The sequence below is a fragment of the Topomyia yanbarensis genome, unplaced genomic scaffold (genome assembly GCF_030247195.1).
Source record: "Topomyia yanbarensis strain Yona2022 unplaced genomic scaffold, ASM3024719v1 HiC_scaffold_106, whole genome shotgun sequence".
Classification (NCBI taxonomy): domain Eukaryota; kingdom Metazoa; phylum Arthropoda; class Insecta; order Diptera; family Culicidae; genus Topomyia; species Topomyia yanbarensis.
In genome coordinates this window covers 60,841-84,609 of record NW_026683279.1, presented here as the reverse complement: position 1 = coordinate 84,609, position 23,769 = coordinate 60,841, and the positions used below count along the sequence as shown (strand labels likewise).

Sequence of the window (23,769 nt, the reverse complement as noted above, 5' to 3'; positions counted from 1 at the left end):
ATTCATTATGAATGAAAAAATTTCAGTCAGGCAAAGCCACACGTACGAGCGTTCGAAGAGAAGACGTTCAACCATTTCCATGTCGAGGAATGCCGCGGAGGACATGATAACTCTTGATACAATTGTCTGAAATTAGAAATTCAATAAGATTTTTAAAACATAGACTTGTAGTTACTCGATGAACCAAAAAAAATATAGAACAGTTGGAATTTCGGAAAATGGCATAAGAAAAACCGAAAAATAAAATTCGTTCACTTTTCTTCAAAATAACGAGGAAGATTTTTGTATTTCATTTTCCCTTAGTTCATCGATTACACATGTTATGCATTTTCATAAAAAATTAAGTCAATTCGTTGAATGGTTTTTGAGTTATCGACAATTTTAAAAATGCGGTTTCGAGAAAGATGCTATTAAAGTTGCCGATAGACTGAAATCGTTGAAACGCATGGTTGTTTAGAACAAAAGAAGATCAGTGTGGCCACCGATATTACACTGGGCTTTTCTAGAGGTTCAATTAAACAATTAAACAATTAAACGAATAAAAAAACAATAATGTTTTTTTACCCCACTACACCAGGCAACCCCTTAACCTTGCGGAAGTCGCGCTAGTGCACTGAGTGCACACTGCTCTGAAAATCTAGCGAAATCGTCTTAGAGCAACAGCGGCTGCTCGTTCAGTGGGCCATAAGTGCGACTTCCGGAGGGTTAAGGAAATAATACCACATATTCTATAAAAGTCCATGCTGGCTAATGGGTTTGCATTTTTGTACCGATTATACACTTCTGAGCAGAAGTAAAGGGCGTATATTACGCACTTCTGGGCAGAAGGGAAGCATGTATGTGATATCCAGCAATAAAATCTAAAGCTTTTTAAGGATAGTTTCTTTTTTGAACAATGAAAATTGGAAACACGAAGTTAATATAATTTATTGAAAAAAGTAAAATAAAACTAATCTGCTACTACCAATTTTACTAAGATGGTAAATGGAATAAAGTTGCGTCCCACTTATATATAGTAAATTATCGTGAGTAATTATTTGAACAGTATTGTGCAAACTTTTTTTTTCGTCAAGAAGAATCAGTATTACCAAAAATAATGTTGTTCAGTCATGTTCAAATCTCAATTAGTACAGATTTATAAAACTTTGGTATATACTTGTTGAAATGATCTAAACCTAAGATTATGTGTATGAATAAGAGAAGCAAGTGAATCACGATAGTAGGAATTAATTCAGAGATATTTCATTTCTTTAGGCATTTTAATTTTCATTTAAATTCAGCATTTTCAAAATTTTCATTTTCAGCATTCCTCCACCAAAACGCTCAAAGAGAAACTATTTTCATTTAAAGTTTGATTTTAATAATTACCTTAACTATTCTTTACATTTTGACTATTAATTCTATAATTTATCATCCCACATCCATGTTTTTTGTCAAATTTAAATATTGAATCATCCTTTATACTATTTAATTGCTATTGGAAATAACTTTTTATACTTAATTCGGCAAAACAACCCATTCGGGAAAATACCAATCGGCAAAATAAACCAGTTAATTCGTTATCTGGGAAAAGCCAGCGTGAGGAGTTGACGAGCAAGTAAAAAATACTATTTCAATGCAAGTATTGCTTGTGGCACAAAAACTCGATTCGAACCGTATTACGCACTTAACATTCTACTAAAAAAATATCTCATAGGCTGATTATGTTGACTGGCCTGTCTATGAGAGTACCATCTCTATAACTTCAAATACATGTGTTTTGACAGCTTGCAGTTTTCAGTAGCAGCTTGATTACTCACACTTTTAAAGTGCAGAGTTCAGGTTAGTGAAAAGTGCGCAAAATCATTCACTAGAGAATTCTTCTAATATGGTCCGCTGGTTGTATCAATTTAGGACTGTGAACGAATGTTTTAGCATATATAACGCATAGAGTACTTTTCTTACAGCTGATAGATTTGCTCTGATTCCGTCGTAATTTGGAGGACAAGGACAGTGTATATTTGAATTGGTCACGAAATATTCAATAAAATAAGTCCTTATGTTTAGAAATTCACTTTATGACGGTAGTCGATCTCCTACATACATATTCTATAGAAGCCAATGTTTGTTAATGGTGTTGAAATTTTGCAGTGAGCCGCATTAAATACGTTTATCTTGAAACCATGTATTTAATCCGAATATCCGATTCATTTAATGCAAAATGTACCAGGAACATAGTTAAAAATAATCGAAGGTCTTTTTAGACGGCTGAAAATGAACCTGACGCGACTCGCGGTGAATAGAAAAAATATTCATTCAAATATCCCTTCTTATTCATTCAGTTGAATATCGTACAATATATTCATTTCACTAATTATCTAGGAAAATGTTTTCAAATGCCGGTAAAGCATATGAAACAACAATGATCATCGCTTACATTGTGCCAGGGCCTACTTTGATGCGTTTGATTCGTTGCTGCACGGTCGCTTCGTGTAATAATCGAAGACGAATGAAAATCTGCATGGATGAATGGGCGGTTTGTTCGTTTGACGTTTTCAGCTGCGTCACTGAATATTGAAAATGAATTCGGCTGAATATGATCAATTTTCATTCAATGAATTTGAATATTTTTAACTCTGACCAGGAATGTATAATACCCATGATCGTAGATTTGTCCCGTTTTCTTTGCGATTTCCTATCTTTATGGGACTGACTCTTGTAGTAACTATTTAATTATTTTAAGAAATGCATATATGCAGCATTGAGGGGAATTATATATATATATTTGACATGTTAAGGTTCCACATATTTAAAAGTGTTAATCCAAGCGATTTTGCACATTTTTTTTAATTTACGTTTTAAAGCAACTGCATTTCATTCGGGTGCGTTTATTTTCCTTTTCTGTTATACCAGCGTCATGTCAACCTCAATGCAGACGATATATTAGCTTCCATCAACGTAAATGTCCGTCAACGCCACGTCGTCGTTCCATCAAGATAAGTTGAATGCGTCTCTCGTTCACACTTCCCGTACGTCAAAGCATTCCGTGCTGTTGATGTTGTGTGTGAATACCTACATTTAACTGCATATAACTAATTTTGACGTTCCCATGACGTGCTGTACCGGTGACGAAAGCCACACGTATTGTGCAAATCGATCTTCAAACAGCCGCGGCTTAGACTTTGTACATAAAATATCCGAATAAATTCATTTTCATACATTATTGGTCTACCAACGAAGAACGAAATGCGAGTGGGAGCGAGAGCGCTAGCGACTGCAAGAGTGCGAGTGAAGGCGAACGCGCTTAAGAGTGCGAGAAGATACGAGTGGGTTAAAGAGCGCGAGTGGCTACGAGTGGGAGTACGGACGAGTGGGAGCATGGGCGAGCGGGAGCATGGGCGAGTGGGAGCACGGACGAGTGGTAGCAGCAGTAGGAGTGAGCGCCAGTGGGTGGGTGCGAACGAAAGAGTGGGTTTCAATATGTGCAATTTGAGTCGCTTTTGGCCGACTGGCACTCGCAGAAATTCTACCCGGCTGGGGAGTGAACGAAAGAAAGGCATGCATGGAGAACACACGGATACGAGTGTTGGGCGCAATGAGAACACGCGAATGAGAAATACAAGAGTTATTTTTGCGAGTTCAGCAACACTGCAGAGGGGTGCTTTAATGATCTCTATAAGAACCATGAAGTTCTAAGGATTATGTTGTGTATGGGAATGTACAACATATCTAAAAGCATTAAATAGTGCTTCGCGAACACTTGGGAATGCTTTGCACACAGACCGTTTTTTAACATTAGAGACTTTTTACTCCACTATCTGGAGCTAGGTGTTATTCTAAAATCAAAAATAGCTCATATGTAACGATATTGAGTAAGGTTTGCGCGCATATGGCTCCTATGTTGGTAGAAGGATTTTAATTTTTTTTGCACCAGCTGATTCATAAATACCTGAATAAGACAACAGTAATAAAGGTAGTCTATTAAAACTTGGGAAAATGGAGAACTCAAAAAGGGAACATTTTCCATCCTCGAGGCAGCTACTTACAACAGAGCAGTCAATAGAGAGCACCCAAGTTGCTCAATCGCATGACGGGAGGTTTTATGTAGGTTCCGCGTGTCCATTTTGTATCATTCGTTGATTGCATGTCAAACGAGCAACATCTTGACTATAGACTTATCCAGTTACGTTAGCATTGTGCCGTTTTTATGTCTGAATTAGGAGGTTGACAAACCGCTTCTTGTCTGAAAGGGAGAGCGGTTGTATAAAAATATCTGTGTGCCTATTCTAAACGTCGATATCTCAAGAACGCCCGCACAGTACAATAATTGGTAGACGATATGGATTTTCGGCGGTTACGTTCAAAATTTCAAAATAGCGTTAATCATGAACTTTCGTTTCGATGTCTAACAACCAACCACCTCCTTTCAAATGACACTTATGTTGATGGATAATCTCACTATTTTCTGATAACCGGAATTCGTCATCTTGGATATCAAAATGGCGGTAATCATCAATCATTCGGTAATCATTGCGGTAATCATTCGTCAGTGTTTCAAATAAACCACACATCTCACTTCAAGGAGCCTGTTTCCAAAGGAGCGATGGAAATCAACCATTGTTATTTACGTTTCTGAGAGTAAGTAAAAAATCAAAGCAATCCCAGTAGGTTTTGACTCTTAGGTTTTCACTCCTGGTTTTGGCTTCTCATTCCCATTCCGGTTTGTGATTCTTGTTCTGTCTGAATTTAATATCAAACTTAGCCAACAGTTCTTCAAGATTTGTACGTTTAATTTCTCAATTATCCCAGCAGCACGTATGTAAATATGTTTAAATTTAATCTTCCAAAAGTTCAAATGCATGGACTTATCCAGCTGCGTTGGTATTGTGCCGTTTTGGCGTGTGAATTGGGAGGAAAACAAATCGTTTACACGGCAAATTGGGAGGAAAACAAACCGCCTCTGGGCTTAAGGAGAGGGCGGCAGAATAAAAATGCGAGATTTCAGTGTGCGTATTTTAAACGTCAGATATCTCAATAGTGGAAGGATGCAAATCAGGTGTACTATTTATTACTGTATTAGCCGTGTACGCTAACCATTGAATGCTAACCCGCGAGGTCTATTCAAAAAGGTTTCGCCACGAACTGTACCAAGATTCTGTTTTGCTTTTGTGCTTAATAAAATGAAAATTAAAAATCCAAATTGAGCTCAACATCGGGCTTCTAAACTGTTTGCTGCAATTGTAGTCTAGTAACCGGTTTTCACTCCTTGGTGGTGTTCACTCCTCAGGAGCCAAAAAAATTATGAGTGATGAAATCATGGATTTTAATGATTTGTCAAACTATGGTTTTTTCAACGCATGCTGATTTTTGAAACACTGATTTTCGTTGTTTACTGATCATGCTCCTTTAAGTGACACTTGCATTGAGGGTGATTTTCTTTTTCTTTATTTTATGGTAACCGGAAGTTGCTGTTTTTAAAAATGGCGTTATGTATCAATTTTCGATGTCTACTGACCACTCCTTTTCAAATGACATCCATATTGATGATGGTTCTTTGTTTTCTGGTAACCGGAAGTCGCCATCTTGGATTTCAACATGGTGTTCCCAATGTCTTCTGACCACCCCCTTCAAAAGACACCTATAATATTGATGATGGTTGTCATATAATTGATTAAAACCCACATTGATGATGGTTTTCATAATTTCTGAAAAAAATTCTTAGGAATATTTCTCTTTCTAGGGCAAAAGTGGTATATCCTTACAACCCATTTTTTGCGTTAAGGTCTTTTGAACCTATTTCTGTTCCTGCCAATATTTAAACCGTTCTTGCTTGCATTGAATTTTAAACCGCTCTTAACAAAGCTATTGGACAAGATGTGTAGTAAAATAAATAAATTGAAACAAAAATTGGTTCTCAATGCGCAAAACACATGATATTGTGGGTTTCATCAGCCCTCACAAATAAACTGGTGATCTATACATTTATCAAGTTTACTCAAACATAAGGGTTGATTCTTCTTTCAAACTAGGGTGGCTCTCTGTACCTGTATATCAAAAAGCTCTAATAAATAAACATGTGATCGACTCGTTTGGTCGGTTTACACAAATTTAGGTGTTGATTCCTTCTTTCAAACATGAGCAGCTCTATGAATCTGTGTGCCAAGTAAGATCGCAAGCAAACTGTTGATCCACTAGTTTGCCCGGCTTACTCTAACCTGGGGTTTGATTCCTTCTTTCCAACATTTCTATGAATCTGTACTGAAATCGAAATAAATGCCAAATATCTTTCAAAGCATACAACATACCAGTTTTGGTCAACTGGCTAACAACCATGGTCGGCTTTGTTCGAGACGTTCTACATACACTGCCAGCGAAACCAGCAGCTAAAAGACCTAAAACTGGAGACACTAGTTAAATCATATAAACCAGATGATAGGATTAACTGTTTAACAGGTATAGCTTTTTTTTTTTTGATTCGTAACCCAACTTTGTACCGGGAAACAAGTGCTTTTTGTTCTCTCCGGTGTGGTTTAGTTTTTTTCGGTGGTACGAAGGTGCTTGCTGTGGCAGAGGCTGCAGTAAAGCATTACTAATAAACAGTCCCGCGAGTGATAATTGTTACCTGCGATATCAGTTAAAGTAGTGCAGTGAAGTGCGTTACTAAACATTTTTCTTGCCTGAAAGACGGCTTTGTTTAGACGAGCTATATCAGCTCTACTGTGTGAAGGTCACGCGGGTGACGGATAAAACAAACGAAGGATCAATTCACCTACCAGCTCGTCAGGAACCAACTGGTGAAGTGTTTCGTTTTTTACTTTTCTTATCGATTTTTTTCTTTTTATTGCTTTTGATTTTTTATTTTGATTTAAGTTAAACAGTGCGGTCGAGCGTGTTGCTCCCGCAACAAAATGGAACAAACAGAAGGATCACCCTCCGAAGAGGAATATTATGAAGAAGAAGAACGTATATCTGATACTGAGACAGATAATGTTATGGTCGATCCACTTCCCCCACTTTCCCCCAATGTCTCACAGCCCCCCCGAGTCAAGGTTTACCAGGATGGATCCGCTGGTCCTTGGGTGGTATACTTTCGGCCCAAAAATAAACCGTTAAACAGCATAACTGTTGCACGGGAGCTGACAAAACGTTACTCGGCCGTAACCGAGATTAAAAAGGTTCAGTCAGATAAACTGCGCGTAGTCGTTACTGACTTGAAACAGGCCAATGATATCGTTAGCAATAGCCTCTTTACGCTGGAGTATCGCGTCTACATCCCTTCTCGTGATGTGGAGATCGACGGTGTGGTAAGTGATGCGGGTCTAACTGTCGATGATCTGATGAATGATGGGGCTGGCCGCTTTAAGGACCCTAACCTTCAATCAGTTAAGATTTTGGAGTGCAAGCAATTGCACTCAAAGTCCATCGAAGATGGTAATTACTATCCATCAGACTCGTTTCGCGTAACCTTCGCCGGATCTGCACTTCCGAGCTACGTTGAAGTGGGAGGAGCTCGTCTACCTGTACGCCTGTTTGTACCGCGGGTCATGAATTGTTCCAATTGCAAGCAGCTAGGTCACACGGCCACCTACTGTAGCAACAAGCAACGGTGCGGTAAATGTGGGGAACGCCATGCGGATGATACTTGCAGTAGCCCCGCTGAGAAGTGTGTTTACTGTGGGGAGAATCCGCATGCACTTTTGACATGCCCAACGTACAAACTTCGCGCGGATAAACTGAAGCGATCCGCCAAAGATCGCTCCAGACGCTCTTACGCAGAAATGCTTAAAAGAGCTGTTCCACTTATCTCCGAAAACCCATTCGCTCTCTTGCCAACTGACGATAACGCCTCTAACGACCCTTGCGAGGGGCATTCTTTGGCTCCGCTTGGAAACTCTAGGAAAAGACCTAATCAAAACTCACCTGAACTTCCTCGTAAGGGTCCTAGGTTGTCCCAAACAAGGGTACAAAATAAAAATAATTCATCAACTGGAAGTGCTGGTACAAATCCGAAGATAATACCTCCTGGTTTTGGGAAATTGAGATACAACCAGGAGTTCCCACCACTCCCCGGGGCACCAAAAATCCCAAGTGCTCCAATTTTACAGTCAGAAACTCAACCTAAAACGGGATTCCTTAAATTTTCTGACATTGTGGACTGGATATTCACAGCTTTCAACATTACCGATCCTATGAAAAGCTTGCTGGTTGCTATTCTACCAACAGTAAGAACATTTTTAAAACAGTTGACTGAACAATGGCCCCTCCTTACAGCGATCGTATCCTTCGATGGCTAACTTATTAGACGGAATCAGGGATCTGATCACTGTTTTACAGTGGAACTGCAGAAGTATTATCCCCAAAATTGATTCATTAAAACACTTGCTAAATTACAATCATTGTGATGCATTTTCCCTATGTGAAACATGGCTAACTTCTAATATAAACCTCAACTTCCACGATTTTAACATTATCCGCTTGGATCGAGAAGACTCATATGGGGGGGGGGGGTACTTTTAGGGATCAAAAAGTGCTACTCCTTCAATCGAATCAACCTCCCTTCGACGCCAGGCATTGAAGTTGTCGCTTGTCAAACAACAATCAAAGGCAAAGATCTTTGCATTGCTTCTATTTACATTCCTCCTAGGGCCATGATGGGATATCGAATATTCTCCAACGTGATTGAACACCTTCCCTCGCCCCGCCTGCTTCTTGGAGACTTTAACTCTCACGGTACGGGGTGGGGCTGTCTATACGACGATAATCGATCTTCGACAATTCAAGACCTTTGTGACAACTTCAATATGACAATTCTGAACACAGGGGAAATGACACGAATTCCTAGACCACCTGCGCAAGCAAGTGCACTGGACATATCTTTATGCTCGACATCACTACGGTTAGATTGCAAGTGGAAGGTAATATCTGATCCCCACGGTAGTGACCACTTACCAATTGTAATTGCAATCACCACTGGTTCAAGACCATCGACACCAATCAATGTTCCCTATGACCTCACACGAAACATTGATTGGAAGAGCTACGCTGCTGAGATATCCAAAACTATCGATTCAACACAGATACTTCCCCCGGAGGAAGAATATAAGTTTTTGTCCAACTCGATTCTCGATAGCGCGATTCAAACTCAGACGAAACGAGTACCCGACGTGAACACCCAAAAACGTTCTCCCAACCCGTGGTGGGACAAAGAGTGCTCAGACGTGTACGCGGAGAAAGCTGCCGCGTATAAAACTTTCCGGAACGACGGGTTAGTTGCTAGTTATCGAGTGTACGCGATATTAGAAAAGCGAATGAAAAATTTAATGAAAGCTAAGAAACGCAGTTACTGGCGCCGGTTTGTCGACGGGTTAACAAGAGAAACATCGATGAGCACTCTTTGGGGCACGGCCCGACGTATGCGAAACCGAAACAGTACTAACGAGAGCGTGGAATATTCAAACCGTTGGATATTCGATTTCGCCAAGAAGGTTTGTCCGGATTCCGCCCCGGCACAGAAAATCTACCGCGCCGCGTCGCCTTACAATACCGCGAACGAAACACCGTTTACGATGGTGGAGTTCTCACTAGCTCTCTTATCATGTAACAATAAAGCCCCGGGGCCAGATAGAATTAAATTCAACTTATTGAAGAATCTGCCAGACTGCCAAAAGACGCTTGTTGAATTTATTTAATAGGTTTCTTGAGGGTAACATTGTCCCACATGACTGGAGACAGGTGAGGGTCATCGCCATCCAAAAACCAGGAAAACCAGCCTCCGACCACAATTCGTATCGTCCGATTGCAATGCTGTCCTGTATCCGGAAGTTGTTCGAGAAAATGATCCTGTTTCGGCTCGACAATTGGGTTGAAACAAATGGCTTACTGTCAGATACACAATTTGGCTTCCGCAAAGGCAAAGGGACGAACGATTGCCTTGCGTTGCTCTCAACAGAAATTCAAATGGCATATGCTAACAAAGAGCAGATGGCATCAGTATTCTTGGATATTAAGGGGGCTTTCGATTCAGTTTCGTTCAACATTCTTTATGAGAAGTTGCACCAGCATGGTCTTTCGCCAATTTTAAATAACTTTTTGCTAAACCTGTTGTCTGAAAAACAAATGCATTTCTCGCATGGCGATTTATCGACATCACGATTTAGCTACATGGGCCTTCCCCAGGGCTCATGTCTAAGCCCTCTCCTCTACAATTTTTACGTGAGTGACATTGACGAATGTCTTGTCAATTCCTGCACGCTAAGGCAGCTTGCAGATGACGGTGTGGTCTCTATTACAGGTCCTAAAGCCGTCGACTTGCAAGGACCACTGCAAGATACCTTGGACAATTTGTCTGCATGGGCTCTCCAACTGGGTATCGAGTTCTCCACGGAGAAAACTGAGCTAGTCGTATTTTCTAGAAAGCGTGAACCAGCGCAACTACAGCTTCAATTAATGGATCAAACTATTGCTCAGGCTTCAACATTCAAATATCTCGGGGTATGGTTCGACTCTAAAGGTACCTGGGGATGTCACATTAGGTATCTGAAACAGAAGTGCCAACAAAGGATCAACTTTTTCCGTACAATAACTGGAACATGGTGGGGTGCCCATCCAGGAGACCTAATCAGGTTGTACCAAACAACGATATTATCAGTGTTGGAGTACGGATGTTTCTGCTTTCGCTCCGCTGCGAACATACACTTCATCAAACTGGAGCGAATCCAGTATCGTTGCTTGCGTATTGCTTTGGGTTGCATGCACTCGACCCATACGATGAGTCTCGAAGTGCTGGCGGGCGTTCTTCCGCTGAAAAATCGATTCTGGGACCTCTCATATCGATTGCTCATTCGATGCGATATTCTGAACCCATTGGTGATTGCAAATTGCGAAAGGCTTGTCGAGCTTAATTCTCAGACCCGATTCATGTCCTTGTACTTCGATTACATGGCACAGAACATCAATTCAACTACATATAACGTCAACCGTGCTCATCTCTTAGATACTTCTGATCCAACTGTATTTTTCGATACATCCATGAAGGAAGAGATTTGTGGAATTCCGGATCATATTCGCCCACAAGTGGTCCCAAATATTTTCTATAACAAATACCATCAAGTCGACTGCGCCAAAATGTTCTACACCGACGGATCAATTCTCGACGGGTCCACAGGCTTCGGTATCTTCAACGAAAATCTTGCTGCCTCATTCAAACTCAATGATCCTGCTTCAATTTACGTCGCAGAATTAGCTGCCATTCAGTATACTCTCGGGATCATTGACACCCTGCCCTCAGACCATTACTTCATCGTTTCGGATAGTCTCAGCTCCATTGAGGCCATCCGTGCGGCGAAGCCTGGAAAGCACTCACCGTATTTCCTGGGGAAAATACGGGAATATCTGAGTGCTTTATCTGAAAAATATTACCAGATTACCTTGGTTTGGGTCCCGTCACATTGTTCTATTGCGGGCAATGAGAAGGCGGACTCTTTAGCCAAGGTGGGCGCATTAGAAGGCGACACTTACGAAAGACCAATTTGCTTCAACGAATTTTTCAGTATCTCTCGTCAGAGGACGCTCGATAGTTGGCAAACCTCATGGAGCAATGGGCATCTGGGACGGTGGCTACATTCCATTATCCCGAAGGTATCAACGAATGCTTGGTTTAAGGGGTTGGATGTGAACCGGGACTTTATTCGTACGATGTCAAGGATCATGTCCAACCATTACTCGTTTGACGCGCATCTCCGTCGTATAGGGCTTGCTGAAAATAATCATTGTGTTTGTGAGAACGGCTATCACGACATCGAGCATGTTGTTTGGCTGTGCGCAGAGTACTGTGTTGCCAGGTCCCAACTAATAGATTCCCTTCGGGCCCGAGGTAGATCACCCTATGTGCCAGTCCGGGACGTCCTGGCAAGCCGTGACCACCCCTATATTTTTCTTATCTATATCTTTTTGAAAACCATTGATGTCCAAGTTTAATACATTTTACCCTCTCTCATTCACAGTAGAATCTCACCAACCTATCCCTGTATCTACAATATGGCATTGCTTCACGAGTCTTCGGTGCACACTCTTCTTGATAACCGTCTATCCAGAACATCATGACATACCGCACATGCAGATGATATAGAGTGCCAATAATTATCCGAAATATCGACCCTCCCCTCGCCCCTGCGATTACAGGCTGGAAACTACAACACTACAACAAAGTGTGCATATCCGCCACAATGATCAATCAGCAAACGACGATGTCAATTACACAATATGTATCCCACTTCCTACCTTTTTCCTTTACTTACATAAGAGGGGAGCAAGCCGCCCCTAAATACGGCTTTCCCTTCCCCCACTAACATGTGACATGTAATATAAAAAAAATGAATTATCGGCCTCGTTAAGCTACAGCATTTGGGCCTAAATAAACGTATTTTAAGATAAAAAAAAAAAAGGTATAGCTTTAGTGCTAATTTCTTCTTAGGATTGAATGCCACTCTCCTAGGTTGACGGGTTTGACGGTACTGCAAACATCTTCAAGCATATTTCAGCAGACAACTGCTTTAAGATGGTTATTGCATTACCCCTCGATAGTGGTGCATCGAGGAGACCGAGAGGGATTATGCGCCTTTTTTATGTTTTGTGTTATTTCATACTCTGCACCAGCCCAAACTAACAGTCAGCTAAGAGCATGTGCACACTGGCGTGGCCGATTGGCTTGGGATCGCTTTTTACCAGTGTTCAATTCGTGCATTCGATTCGATTCATTCGGATTGGATAAATGAAGGTACGATTAATTTACCGACGCACGTCAATCATCCATTCCCGGTCAGCATAGCATGAGAAACTTTTAACGGAATGCAATTGTCGTTAGTGGTAAATATATATCATTTTTTGGCACTTAGATGATTTCAAGTAGTTTTATCGCATGTTACATGTGTGTTGTTTAATTAATACTCAACAATACTAACTTTTCTCCGTGGACTTGGTGGTGGACTTCAGACTGCAAATTTTTATGCTTAAGGATTTGTAGCTTGGAGACCTTGGATTCTGTTGGTCCCTAGAATCTAATAGCAACACGGCGCGTGATTCAGTTGGTGTATATAAGCGAAGGAATTAGAGGTGTGCGCCGATGCATTTTTAATCGGCGGCGGCGTAAGCGACATTTTTGGCCGGCGGCGGCGGCGTTGGCGGCGTCACGCCGTTGGATCCCACCGGCGGCGGCGCGCCGGCGTGTGTCGGCGTGACGAATATTGATGCCTATGTAACTAAAAAAAATTCTTGACTGTACAATTCCTTTCCCAAATTTTCGGTTTCTATTGTAACAGACTTCATACATACAAACAAACGTTACAGCTTATAGAAAATCTAAAAAAATCATCGCCCACGATGTACTAGCGACATCTGTTGAACACATTGCACAAAATGTAATTCTCGCAACCATATCGAATTTTTTTCAACTGGAGCTCCAATAGTGCCCACCCTGCTTGCCAAATGCAAGATAATAAATGAAAGGTGGAGCTATTTTTACAGTTGTAAAATTTGAAGAACGAAATAGAAAAATTGTCGATGTCGCATACTACGACTTCGCATGAAATAATGATTGCAATGGACAAATTTGAAGAGTGCAGAGTAACGACTGTATTTCAATGACCCATAATAATTATTTATTGTTCTATATTTGGGAAATTAAGCAACGGTAAAAAAAATTTGTTTTGTTCGAGGAAATTAATTGTTGTCGTTTCATTGTTTTTTTGTTTCTATTTAGTCATCTTTACCGTAAGCCCGGGGACAATTGACAGCTCCAATATATTGAATTCATAAGCAAATTTTGGGGGTGATATGGTGATTTTTTTTGCTGCTAGAATTCTGATAAAAACACAAATTCTATTCAAAACGAATTGTTAAGCTGGGTGGTGATGTACTTTCATTGGCCAAAATGTTTTTTATTTACGATTCTCGAGATAAAAAGCACCAATGATTTAACGATTTCAAACTTCACACAACAAGAAATCCAAAACATGTTTAGGAAGGAAGAGAGCCGGTTGTTAAAAACAGACTTCCAGCTAAATATTAATAAGATTTATGTAACTTTGCTGATGGTTTTCAGTTAGGGATAAATTTATTCTCTAATAATAGTTTTCTTTATTCACATTTTGGAATAAGCTTTTTCTAAATGTTGTTCTAGCCGCATTGACGGCGTTCATAACACACGTAACGAAACACGCTTTTCTCTTGAAACTTTTTCGTTTCGTTGTTCGTGGTACTCATACAGAGAAGGCATACTAGCGCCACCATCAAATCGGTGGTGCATATATGAAACAAGCACTATCTGTCAAGTTGTCCCTGGGTTGTTTACCATCGCTCTTTTAGAATCCCGCAGATATCAGGTACCCTAACACGAGGCGTTATTATTGGTATTACTGCGCAGAAATGTCACTTTTAATGATCATGTAAGGACACCTTTCAAGGTAGACACATTACTTCATTTTCCAGGCTGGTGTTTACTTTTACTTCTTGTAAGTACAAAATCGCCACAATGATAAGGAATACGATTCCCTGGTACTACATTTTCTTACAACGTACGATCTGCTTCTATCTTGAGTGCAAAGTATGCTCGATGTGCTGCAATCATACAGCGACACCCTGACGAAACCTAAATATACAGTTACTATCAATCATAATCATTCCACGACTTAACGTGTTAGCTCCTGTTAGGTTGAAACTGATCACTAAACAAGTCTGATTGAAAATAACCTGAGCGTAACTCTAGTTTTGGTAGCACCTGCACCTTGCCAATTTCTCCAGCAGTTCCGGGGACCAACAAATTCTAATCCATTGCATACATTCGATACACCGAATCAATTAAATTACTAACATACTGTTATGTGCTTAGTCATCGATTGGCATCGTGTTGTAACCAGAGTTAAAAATAATCGAATCTGTTTTTGACGACTGAAAATGAACCTGATGCGACTCGCGGTGAATAGAAAAAATATTCATCAAATATCCATGTTAATCATTCAGTTGAATATCGTACAATATATTCATTCACTAATTATCTAGGAAAATGTTTTCAAATGCCGGTAAAGCAACTGAAACAACAATCATCATCGCTTATATTGTGCCAGGGCCTACTTTGATGCATTTGATTCGTTACTGCACGGTCGCTTCGTGTAATAATCGGAAATGAATGAAAATCTGCATGGATGAATGGGCGGTTTGTTCGTTTGACGTTTTCAGCTGCGTCGCTGAATATTGAAAATGAATGCGGCTGAATATGATCAATTTTCGTTCAATGAATTTGAATATTTTTAACTCTGGTTGTAACTTAAGAAATGGTTGTGAACCTCCCACTTGGGCACTTCGACAAGAATGAATTTCACATTTCCGGCCCATATTGTTTGTTTTGGTTTGCATTAGATTAAAAAGACCGTAAAGTTTTCGGGTGGGTGCGGAAACTAAGTAACGCATTTAGCTCTGTGTCAAAATCTCTTCACTAACGCCACCGATTTGTAATTGAAATCGACCTTTTTTTTCTACGAGTGATGAAAATTCATCTCGTGTTACGTCTTATTTGTCTGTGATACCGGGCTGGTGCAAATCACTGAAAATCTTTCTTGAGTGGGGCTAGATCATACGATGCATAATTTATGAGACTAGAAATGTTACCCTCTGCATCGCCACATCTGTGCACCAGCGTCGCGAAAAGTCAAGATCACTTTGCTCAACTATTCTTCAAGAAATTTTTTTTAAAATAGGTAACGATTCAATCAATTATAAATAAACCACGTATTGAAAATAATTTTTATGTTTTCACAAAACTAGTTCACGCAAAAAAAGATGACATTATACTCAAATGTTTAGTAGGTGGTTGTGTCTGAATATGTTTAATACTTTTATGATTCTAATTCATAACTCGATGAAACATTGATTTGTATTAACTTTATTGACTAAAACAGTCAAGAATTGAACGATGTGCAAGGATTTTCGTAAATTCTCGTCGTGTTATCTTGATATTTTAGTCTTGAGCTTACCGTTGGATTTTTTACACAGAGTCACATGTCTTATAGTTTTCTAAATTATTTCACGGACATGAATTGTGCTAACGTAATGTATTTTGCTCAGCGCAGTTTCATTTAATTCCGAACATTTCTCTGAATTTTAACAAAGGAATAACAGGGTTACAGGTCCTAGTAATATCTTTGTATCTAATGCTCGTGCCTATGAGACTGGTTGCTAGCAGTTGTACACAATAGCTCACATAGAAATTTCAAAACCAAAAAGCAGAGCGAATAATCCATGAATAATAGTCTGAGTTCCTTGTATTTTTTTACGTAAGTATAATAAAATTACATCATGAACAGTTTCACGAGCTCGACTGGTGAATCGTGTGTAGCATATTAGGAATTAAGAATCGGTTAAAAAATCAATGAATAATACACTGCGTTCCAGTGAAATTGATTAGGTGCAAAGATTAGGATCAGGCACATATTGGTAAATTTCAGGCACATATATCTTGAAAGTGGAAGTTTCTTTTTTAATTTGTGGACCATTTCACGCACACGAATGGTGAATTGAAACTTATATGCTCACAATCATAACCAGTTGACGAAGCAAGAATGGATTTTTGAATTATATAGCGAGTGTCGTGTAATGGTTTTCGAGAAAATATCCAGATTATTTTAATTTTGTAATCCAATTGACGACCACTAATACCAAATAATGATCAAGACGTGATAAATCATGAATCAGTTAACGTCGTATATTCGGTCCATAGACAATGTTCCTAGATTTGTGGATAAAGTTATGAACCAATAATTTTAGAGCTCGCGAATTGTCGGCGCGGGAAAAATGCATCGGCGGCGCGCCGCCGATCTACTGTTCGGCGTCGGCGTACGTTAAAAATTACCGGCGGCGGCGGCGTGGCGCGGTGCCGCACAGGTCTAGAAGGAATACCCTGACGACTGGAAGATTGAATTATTTTTGCTATCTATTCAACTAGATCCAGACCGAAGTAGTATCCTATAGTTGATGGTTCATTACATATAATCTAAATTAAATATCATTCAATTTGCACAATGCATTAAAACTTAAGGTAATTAGCCAAAGTACTCGAATCATACCAATTTAAACCCAAATCTGAAGTAAACATCATTCAATTGCACAATGTATTGAATTTAAAATTTAAGTGAACTATCCAAAGTATTAGGATCATATCAAGTCAAATGTTCAAAATGTGCCTAGTAATTTTAAAGAACCATCATCCACGCGAACCAAACCGTCAAATAAAGTGGCTATGTTCCCAAATATAAGCAACTTAGAATACGTCCCTCTCGTTCTTTTCTTCTACTTCATTTGTCTGTTTTTGTTTTTCTTCTATTAGTTTGCTTTTCCACTACTCATGTAAACCAAAAAAAAATATCAGTCAATTTATACGCTTCTACTTAATGTCTTCATTTTTTTTCTTTTAATTCGGCATGTTCTTTTTCCTTTTATCACTATATCCTAATTTAGATTCATTATAACACTCACTAACACAATCAATTGCATATTCTCTCATATACACTCATAATATCTCATTCAAAACGTACAAACGCCGCTAGCCTTCGCGATAGCACAAACCGGATCACAAACGCAAACATGCAATTGTAATCATCCACACATACTCGCGATCTCGCCAACAACCCACCGCTCGCGCGATCATGAGTCGGTCACGTCAGGATGCCCCTGCCCTCGTTCTTAACAGCCTAGATTCATGTCTTCAGTTGCACCAATAATGAGGCTCATTCATTAGACAACACATTCCATGGAAACGTGACAGGGAACTCTAGTGTTATGGGGGAATTATCTTCTAGTACCTGAACCGTACACTAAAAACTAAGCAACAAACTCATGGTCCGTGCGATCATTCAAGAACACACGCGAATATGCATATGGCCACACAGTTACAAAATCGAATTTATACACGCGAAATCACATACGTTCTGACATACGCGACAAACACGTGAACATACAAGCGCTTGGGCTTTTCGCGATCTTCCACGCACATCTACGGTTGCGGTCTCACAAACTTGATAAAACCCCGGGATAAAATGAATTTTTCAACACTTATAAATTGGCATCACATAATCACAAAATACATACATTAGCTATCAAACCATATGGAGAAACATATTGTATTTATTTCTGAACAGCCAACAGTCGTAGTGTTCAATGCACATTTTCATCACATTCTGCAGCGCAATTATTCGTCAAGTATACATCAATTCATTAACCCTACCCCAACCCACACCCTGTTCCTCGCCCATGGCGTTTTGGTGGTCCGCATAGACTATTCTGCCATTACCCCTCCTATCATCGGCCTTGGACTAACTTGCGCTCTCATTGCTCCACCAAACGCTGCAAAATAAAAATGAAATTTCTTCTTAGGATTGAATGTAAATCAAATAAAAATTGTATTTCAGTTAAATAAATTTAATTTTCTGCGGTGTATTTTCATATCGATGTTTTTCGGGTCAATGGGATTCGGGCGAATTGAATTCGGGTTCATGTGGCATTCGGGCGAATGTCATTCGGGTAAATGTGATAGAATCGTTGAGATATATAGGGGAGGGGGAGTAAACTACAACGTTGCGTAACATATTTTACTAAAGAATTTTTTTAAAGAATTTGTTACCTAATAGGGGAGGGAGGGATGAAGAAATCTGTGACAATTTGTTACATGGTGGGAGGGGGAGTCAATTTTGGGTAATTTTTGCGTTAAGCAATTTCTGAATGGACCATTGTGCTGTGCTGCAAATAACTACATTCGTTTACCTATCTCGCATGACATTCTGATTAATACTTTTGAATTTATACCGAATGAAAATGCTTTGTATGTACAGTGTATGTACACGCCACCGAAAAATTACCTAAAATTGAGTACTTTTGACTCAATCTCGGGGTTTTGTGCAGGAAAGTAAAATTAGGTAAACCGTGTTGAAGGTAGTTTCCATTTAACTACGCAAAAATAATAACTCAACCTTGAGTTTAATTTACTTAAATTTAAGTCGAATTTACCTAATTTTGAGTATACCCCAAATAACTCAAAAGTACCTTACTGCACGCAAGACCTCGACTGAGTCGAATCTCTCGTTTTGTTTTTGACAACACTAATAAGTGCGAAAGCGACGCACAACTCAAAAGTACCTAAATTTAACTTAAAAGAACTTATTCTGTAGGTTGTTTTATTTTGGCGTGTAAGGAGAGTGAAGACAACTGTCATGATTACCCATCAGTGATATTCCAAACGAACAAACGACCTGCTAAAATACATGAATTTGACTCGTTTGGAATGCCACTGACAAGTAATAATTGCTCCAATTTTGACAGTGTCGTAACTCTCTTTATATGCACTCAGCTTTTTACTTGAGATGTTTGTTAAAGTTTCGACGGAAAGGAAAATGTTGGAACGATATTACACAATTGTACTACACCGGTTTAGCACCAACTTGGTGGTAAGAAGTTTATCTCTTTTACTCCCTACATTAACGTTGCAATAATGTGAACATAGTATATTATGTTATGCGCTCCATTTGATCAGTTGGTCGGTGTTAAGTCAGACCGGACTAAGTCGCAAAACATCAAAAAATGAGATAATGATAACACTGGATAAAGAATTTCTTCTGCTACATTCCACTTTTGCCAAATGTGAAATATGTAACCATAAACAAGAATTATGGCAAAAAATAATTTCCAATTATAACGTAGAGGATGCAGCGATTCAAACTTTGAAACCCATTTTTCTCGAAATCAATATTATGCTACTTGGTCCGGTCTGACTTAACACCGACCAGTTGTTCCACAAAGTCTAGTGGTTTTCATGGATAAAAAATTGCGTTGCGGTTGAAATTAATCTAAGTATGGTAATGAACCTGCTCATTCGATTCGAAGTCGTTCGTTAAAGTAGTTTTTATCTTTGTTCAACGCATTGGCTCAAATTGTGACCATAGAAGGGAATCAATACGTCGATACCAATATATAGCAGTTCGATTGAATGTATAGTGCTGTAGCTTCCCCAAAAGATCCAGAATATGCTCATCATCCTATTTGTTCTTTACCTCTCTACAGGAAATCCGGGAGCCGGAGCACATGCGTAAGCTGTTCATCGGCGGGCTGGATTACCGCACCACGGACGAGACGCTGAAGGCATACTTCGAGAAGTGGGGAAAGGTCGTCGATGTTGTTGTGATGAAAGACCCGAAGACTAAACGCAGCCGCGGTTTCGGTTTCATCACCTATTCAAAGTCGTACATGGTCGATGAGGCCCAGTGTAAACGTCCGCACAAGATTGATGGCCGTGTCGTGGAACCAAAACGGGCTGTACCCCGGCAGGACATTAATCGACCGGAGGCGGGAGCTTCGGTGAAGAAGCTGTTCGTCGGAGGACTGCGAGATGATTTCGAAGAGGAACACCTGCGGGATTATTTCGGCAAGTTCGGTAACGTGATCCTGGCCTGCATTGTAACCGACAAGGAGAATGGCAAAAAGCGTGGTTTTGGATTCGTTGAATTTGATGACTATGATCCCGTGGACAAGATTATTCGTATGTATTTTTTTGCTTGTCTTATAAATTAATATAACTCGAGGTCGTTTACTGCTGCTGTGGGAATTTCTATGCATATGGGACAATTATACGCAGAGCGACAGTTTACGTATCGATCAAATATTTAAATTTAACTGTTAGATTATCAGCAACCTTAGTCGTTGCTTACATTACTTATTTTATGCTAATAATAGTCTGCTAGTGAATGAGACTGCATTTTTAATAATATGACTCGTATGCTCTACAGTCCAAAAAAGCCACACCATCCAGAACAAGATGTTGGATGTGAAGAAAGCCCTGCCGAAACAGGAGATGGATCGGTACAAGAGTGATACCGGTCGTGGAGGTGGTGGTGGCGGAGCCTGGGGTAATCAACAGCGCGGAGGCGGTCAATCGCAGGGATGGGGCCAGACTGGAGGACGTGGCGGCGGTGGTTGGGGGCAGAGCCAGCGCGGAGGTCAAAATGACTGGGGCAGCGGTGGCTTCCAGCAGCAGGGTGGATTCAACAATAGTGGATACGGCAATGGCGGTGGCTACAACGCTGGCGGTGGCAATTGGAGTCAGGCTGGAAACCCATGGGATCATGGATGTAACACTCAGGGAGGATGGGGTCAACAAACCGGTGGTTGGGGAGCTCAAGGTACTGGCGCGGATTTCGGCAACAGTTTTGGAAATAATTACCAGCAGGGATACAATGCCGGTCCGGTGCGAGCCGGAGGGTACAACAACCAGAGATCGGCACCTTACGGCATGGAGTCGTACGACGGTATTTATTGCTTGTGATTGGCGGTGTTAGAGTTCCATAGTTTTGATTGATTTTTTTAGCTAACCAGGGTGGATTCGGTGCTAGCGGTGGCGGCTACGGAGCCGCTGGAGGTAATCGTCGATACTAAACGGTTTATAGTACAAGGATGAGGCTGGGACGCACGCTCTATCGTGTCAGGTAAATATTTTCTATATTTTGTTACTTTTTTATGTTGCGTGATTGCAAAAATTGTGCTGTTTTCACTTTCCATATCCTGCAAGATGATGATTACAGCGTCTTCCATGCTTAAGTGATTCCAGTTTATGGTTTCGCTCATTTCTTCTTAATGTTTTCCTACTGTCGATGGATAGCCTGTTCAGCAGTAGGGGAAAGGTAGTTCCGTTCTTACAATTCGATTCTTTGTTAGCCGTGATTCTTTGCCAGCAAGTTATTTTCTGCTGTTTCAAGGATACAATTCCAATGAATGAGCTTTCTTATATTCCAGGGAAGTAAGCGATTCACATTATTTTGTGAGGGTAATACACTTTTCCAGCAATATGTAATATTTTTTAACTTTGACAAATTGATTGATATACTTCAATCAAATTCAAATCATAAAATTATCCATCCATGAAAATTTTCAATGCAAGAACGGAAGGATGTTTGAGACAGGTATAGGAAATGTGTTCCAGGCAGATATTGTCAGTGATTTTATGATTAATTCGGATAGCCGATTTCAATTCAGTTCGACATTGTGTGTGTCCCGAAATATCCCTATTACCACTAATTCTACTATTCTACAACTCAGTCAATGTTGCCCGTTCATATCTAATTGCGTGATATAAATATTTTTTCTTAATTTTTTGCCTTTTTATTAGGTGTGTTGCAAAAAAAGAAAGAAGAAAAGGTCAGAATCAGTCGGAGAGATTGAGGCAGAGACAGACGAGGTAAAACAGAGCAAGGAAGATATGTTTTGAGCAAGGATGACTGATAAAATAGGCGTCAGAAGTGAAACAAGCAGAAGGAGCATTCGTATTTTTATTAAGCTAACCAAGGAAGTAACGAAATGAAGGAAGGAGAGACACAGCATAACACAAGTATATAGACAAATCATTCACCAGGAAGACGCAGTTTGGAGGCGATTTTTATTGACAGCAGTGAAGAATCTTTAGTGAAAAGGGGAATCTTGAGAGTGGTTGGTCAGAGAGAGAGAGAGGGGACACAGCAAACCACCGAAAGAGTGACCAGATCAGTTCGCCAGCAGAGACAGTAGGCGTGCAGTTTGATTACCTTTCTTTGTCTGTGCGAAACCCGCGCTTACTCCTTCTCCAGTAAAAACTTTTCAAGTGCAGAAGAACAATAGCATTCTTCACAGATCTCTAAACCCTTAGAATTATCTTTTCCTTGTGGATTGTGATGGAAAGTAATCTTTCCGCTCGCAAAATTTCTTCGCACGCAAGAAAGAAAACCAATTTTGATTTTTATTGTGGAAATCACAGTCAATGAAACATGCATCAAAATATAGCAACATAGATCTACGGAATAGTTTAAGGTTCAGTTGTAAGAGGAATATTTCTTTTTCTCGCAAATATACAGCGACAGCATACTTGCAAAAGTGTTTAGGTGAAGCTACAAACTCGTAAAAATCGTCCATCAATAATAATATACACACTTGAATCTATTAGCGAAACAGATGGTAGTACCACAAATAAGAACAGATTTACGAGGAACGGCACAGGAGAGAGCCTACAGACAGATGCTTGTAAATATTTTCTTAAAGATAAGACAAATTCAATTTTATACAACTTAATGCGCTAACTGAAGGCGACCAGGTTTTTTTTCAGCTGACGAAACACCTCATTCGGGTTGGCACCATAATTTATTGTCTACTTCATTAGGACTTATTATTTCGCTCCAATGAACAGTTTGGGGCCGTACACAAATGACGTAGCTTTTTTCTGGCGATTTTCGACCCCTCCCTCCCCCCTCGTAGCATTTGGTCACAAAATTCTATCCTCCCCCTAGTAAATGACGTAGCATATCTCTAACCCCCCCCCCCCCCCCCCCCCGCAACGTGACCGGACGATGAAAAAATTACATATGTTTTTCAATTCTTTTAAATATATGTCCTTACAAAATGTTTGACGACTTTTATCAACATTTTCATTATAACAGCAAATTTCCTACAAAAGAAGCCTATTTCATGACAAATATAGTGTGGATAGTTTTGTTTAGAATTTTACATGTCATAAAGCATGAAGTAAAGTTCACAATCCTGCAGCTGCCAACGATTTTAGGAAGCATAAGCTCAACTAAATTACTAAATTTTCTTTGATTGAATCCGAAAGAAAATTTAATTCAGCTACCAAAATAAGTCTACTAGTTAGCAATATTAGCTAACTAATGTGGAAATTTAAATCCGCATGAAAAATCTATCCTTTTCTTTGCGAGCCTGCCATTCCGCGAACAG

The 23,769-nt window shown here is 39.9% G+C and overlaps 1 protein-coding gene across 1 annotated transcript in view; it reads left to right on the top strand.

Annotated features, from left to right (window-relative positions):
• LOC131694599 (heterogeneous nuclear ribonucleoprotein 87F-like) overlaps positions 1 to 23,122 on the top strand; it is a 38,709-nt gene extending 15,587 nt beyond the window's left edge. Inside the window, exons 2-5 of the mRNA XM_058983079.1 lie at positions 20,080 to 20,554; positions 20,802 to 21,320; positions 21,380 to 21,497; positions 22,178 to 23,122. Coding sequence (XP_058839062.1) covers positions 20,080 to 20,554; positions 20,802 to 21,320; positions 21,380 to 21,447 — 1,062 coding nt within the window. The 3' untranslated portion in view covers positions 21,448 to 21,497; positions 22,178 to 23,122. The remainder of the gene's footprint in view (positions 1 to 20,079; positions 20,555 to 20,801; positions 21,321 to 21,379; positions 21,498 to 22,177) is intronic.
• Positions 23,123 to 23,769: the final 647 nt, after the last annotated feature.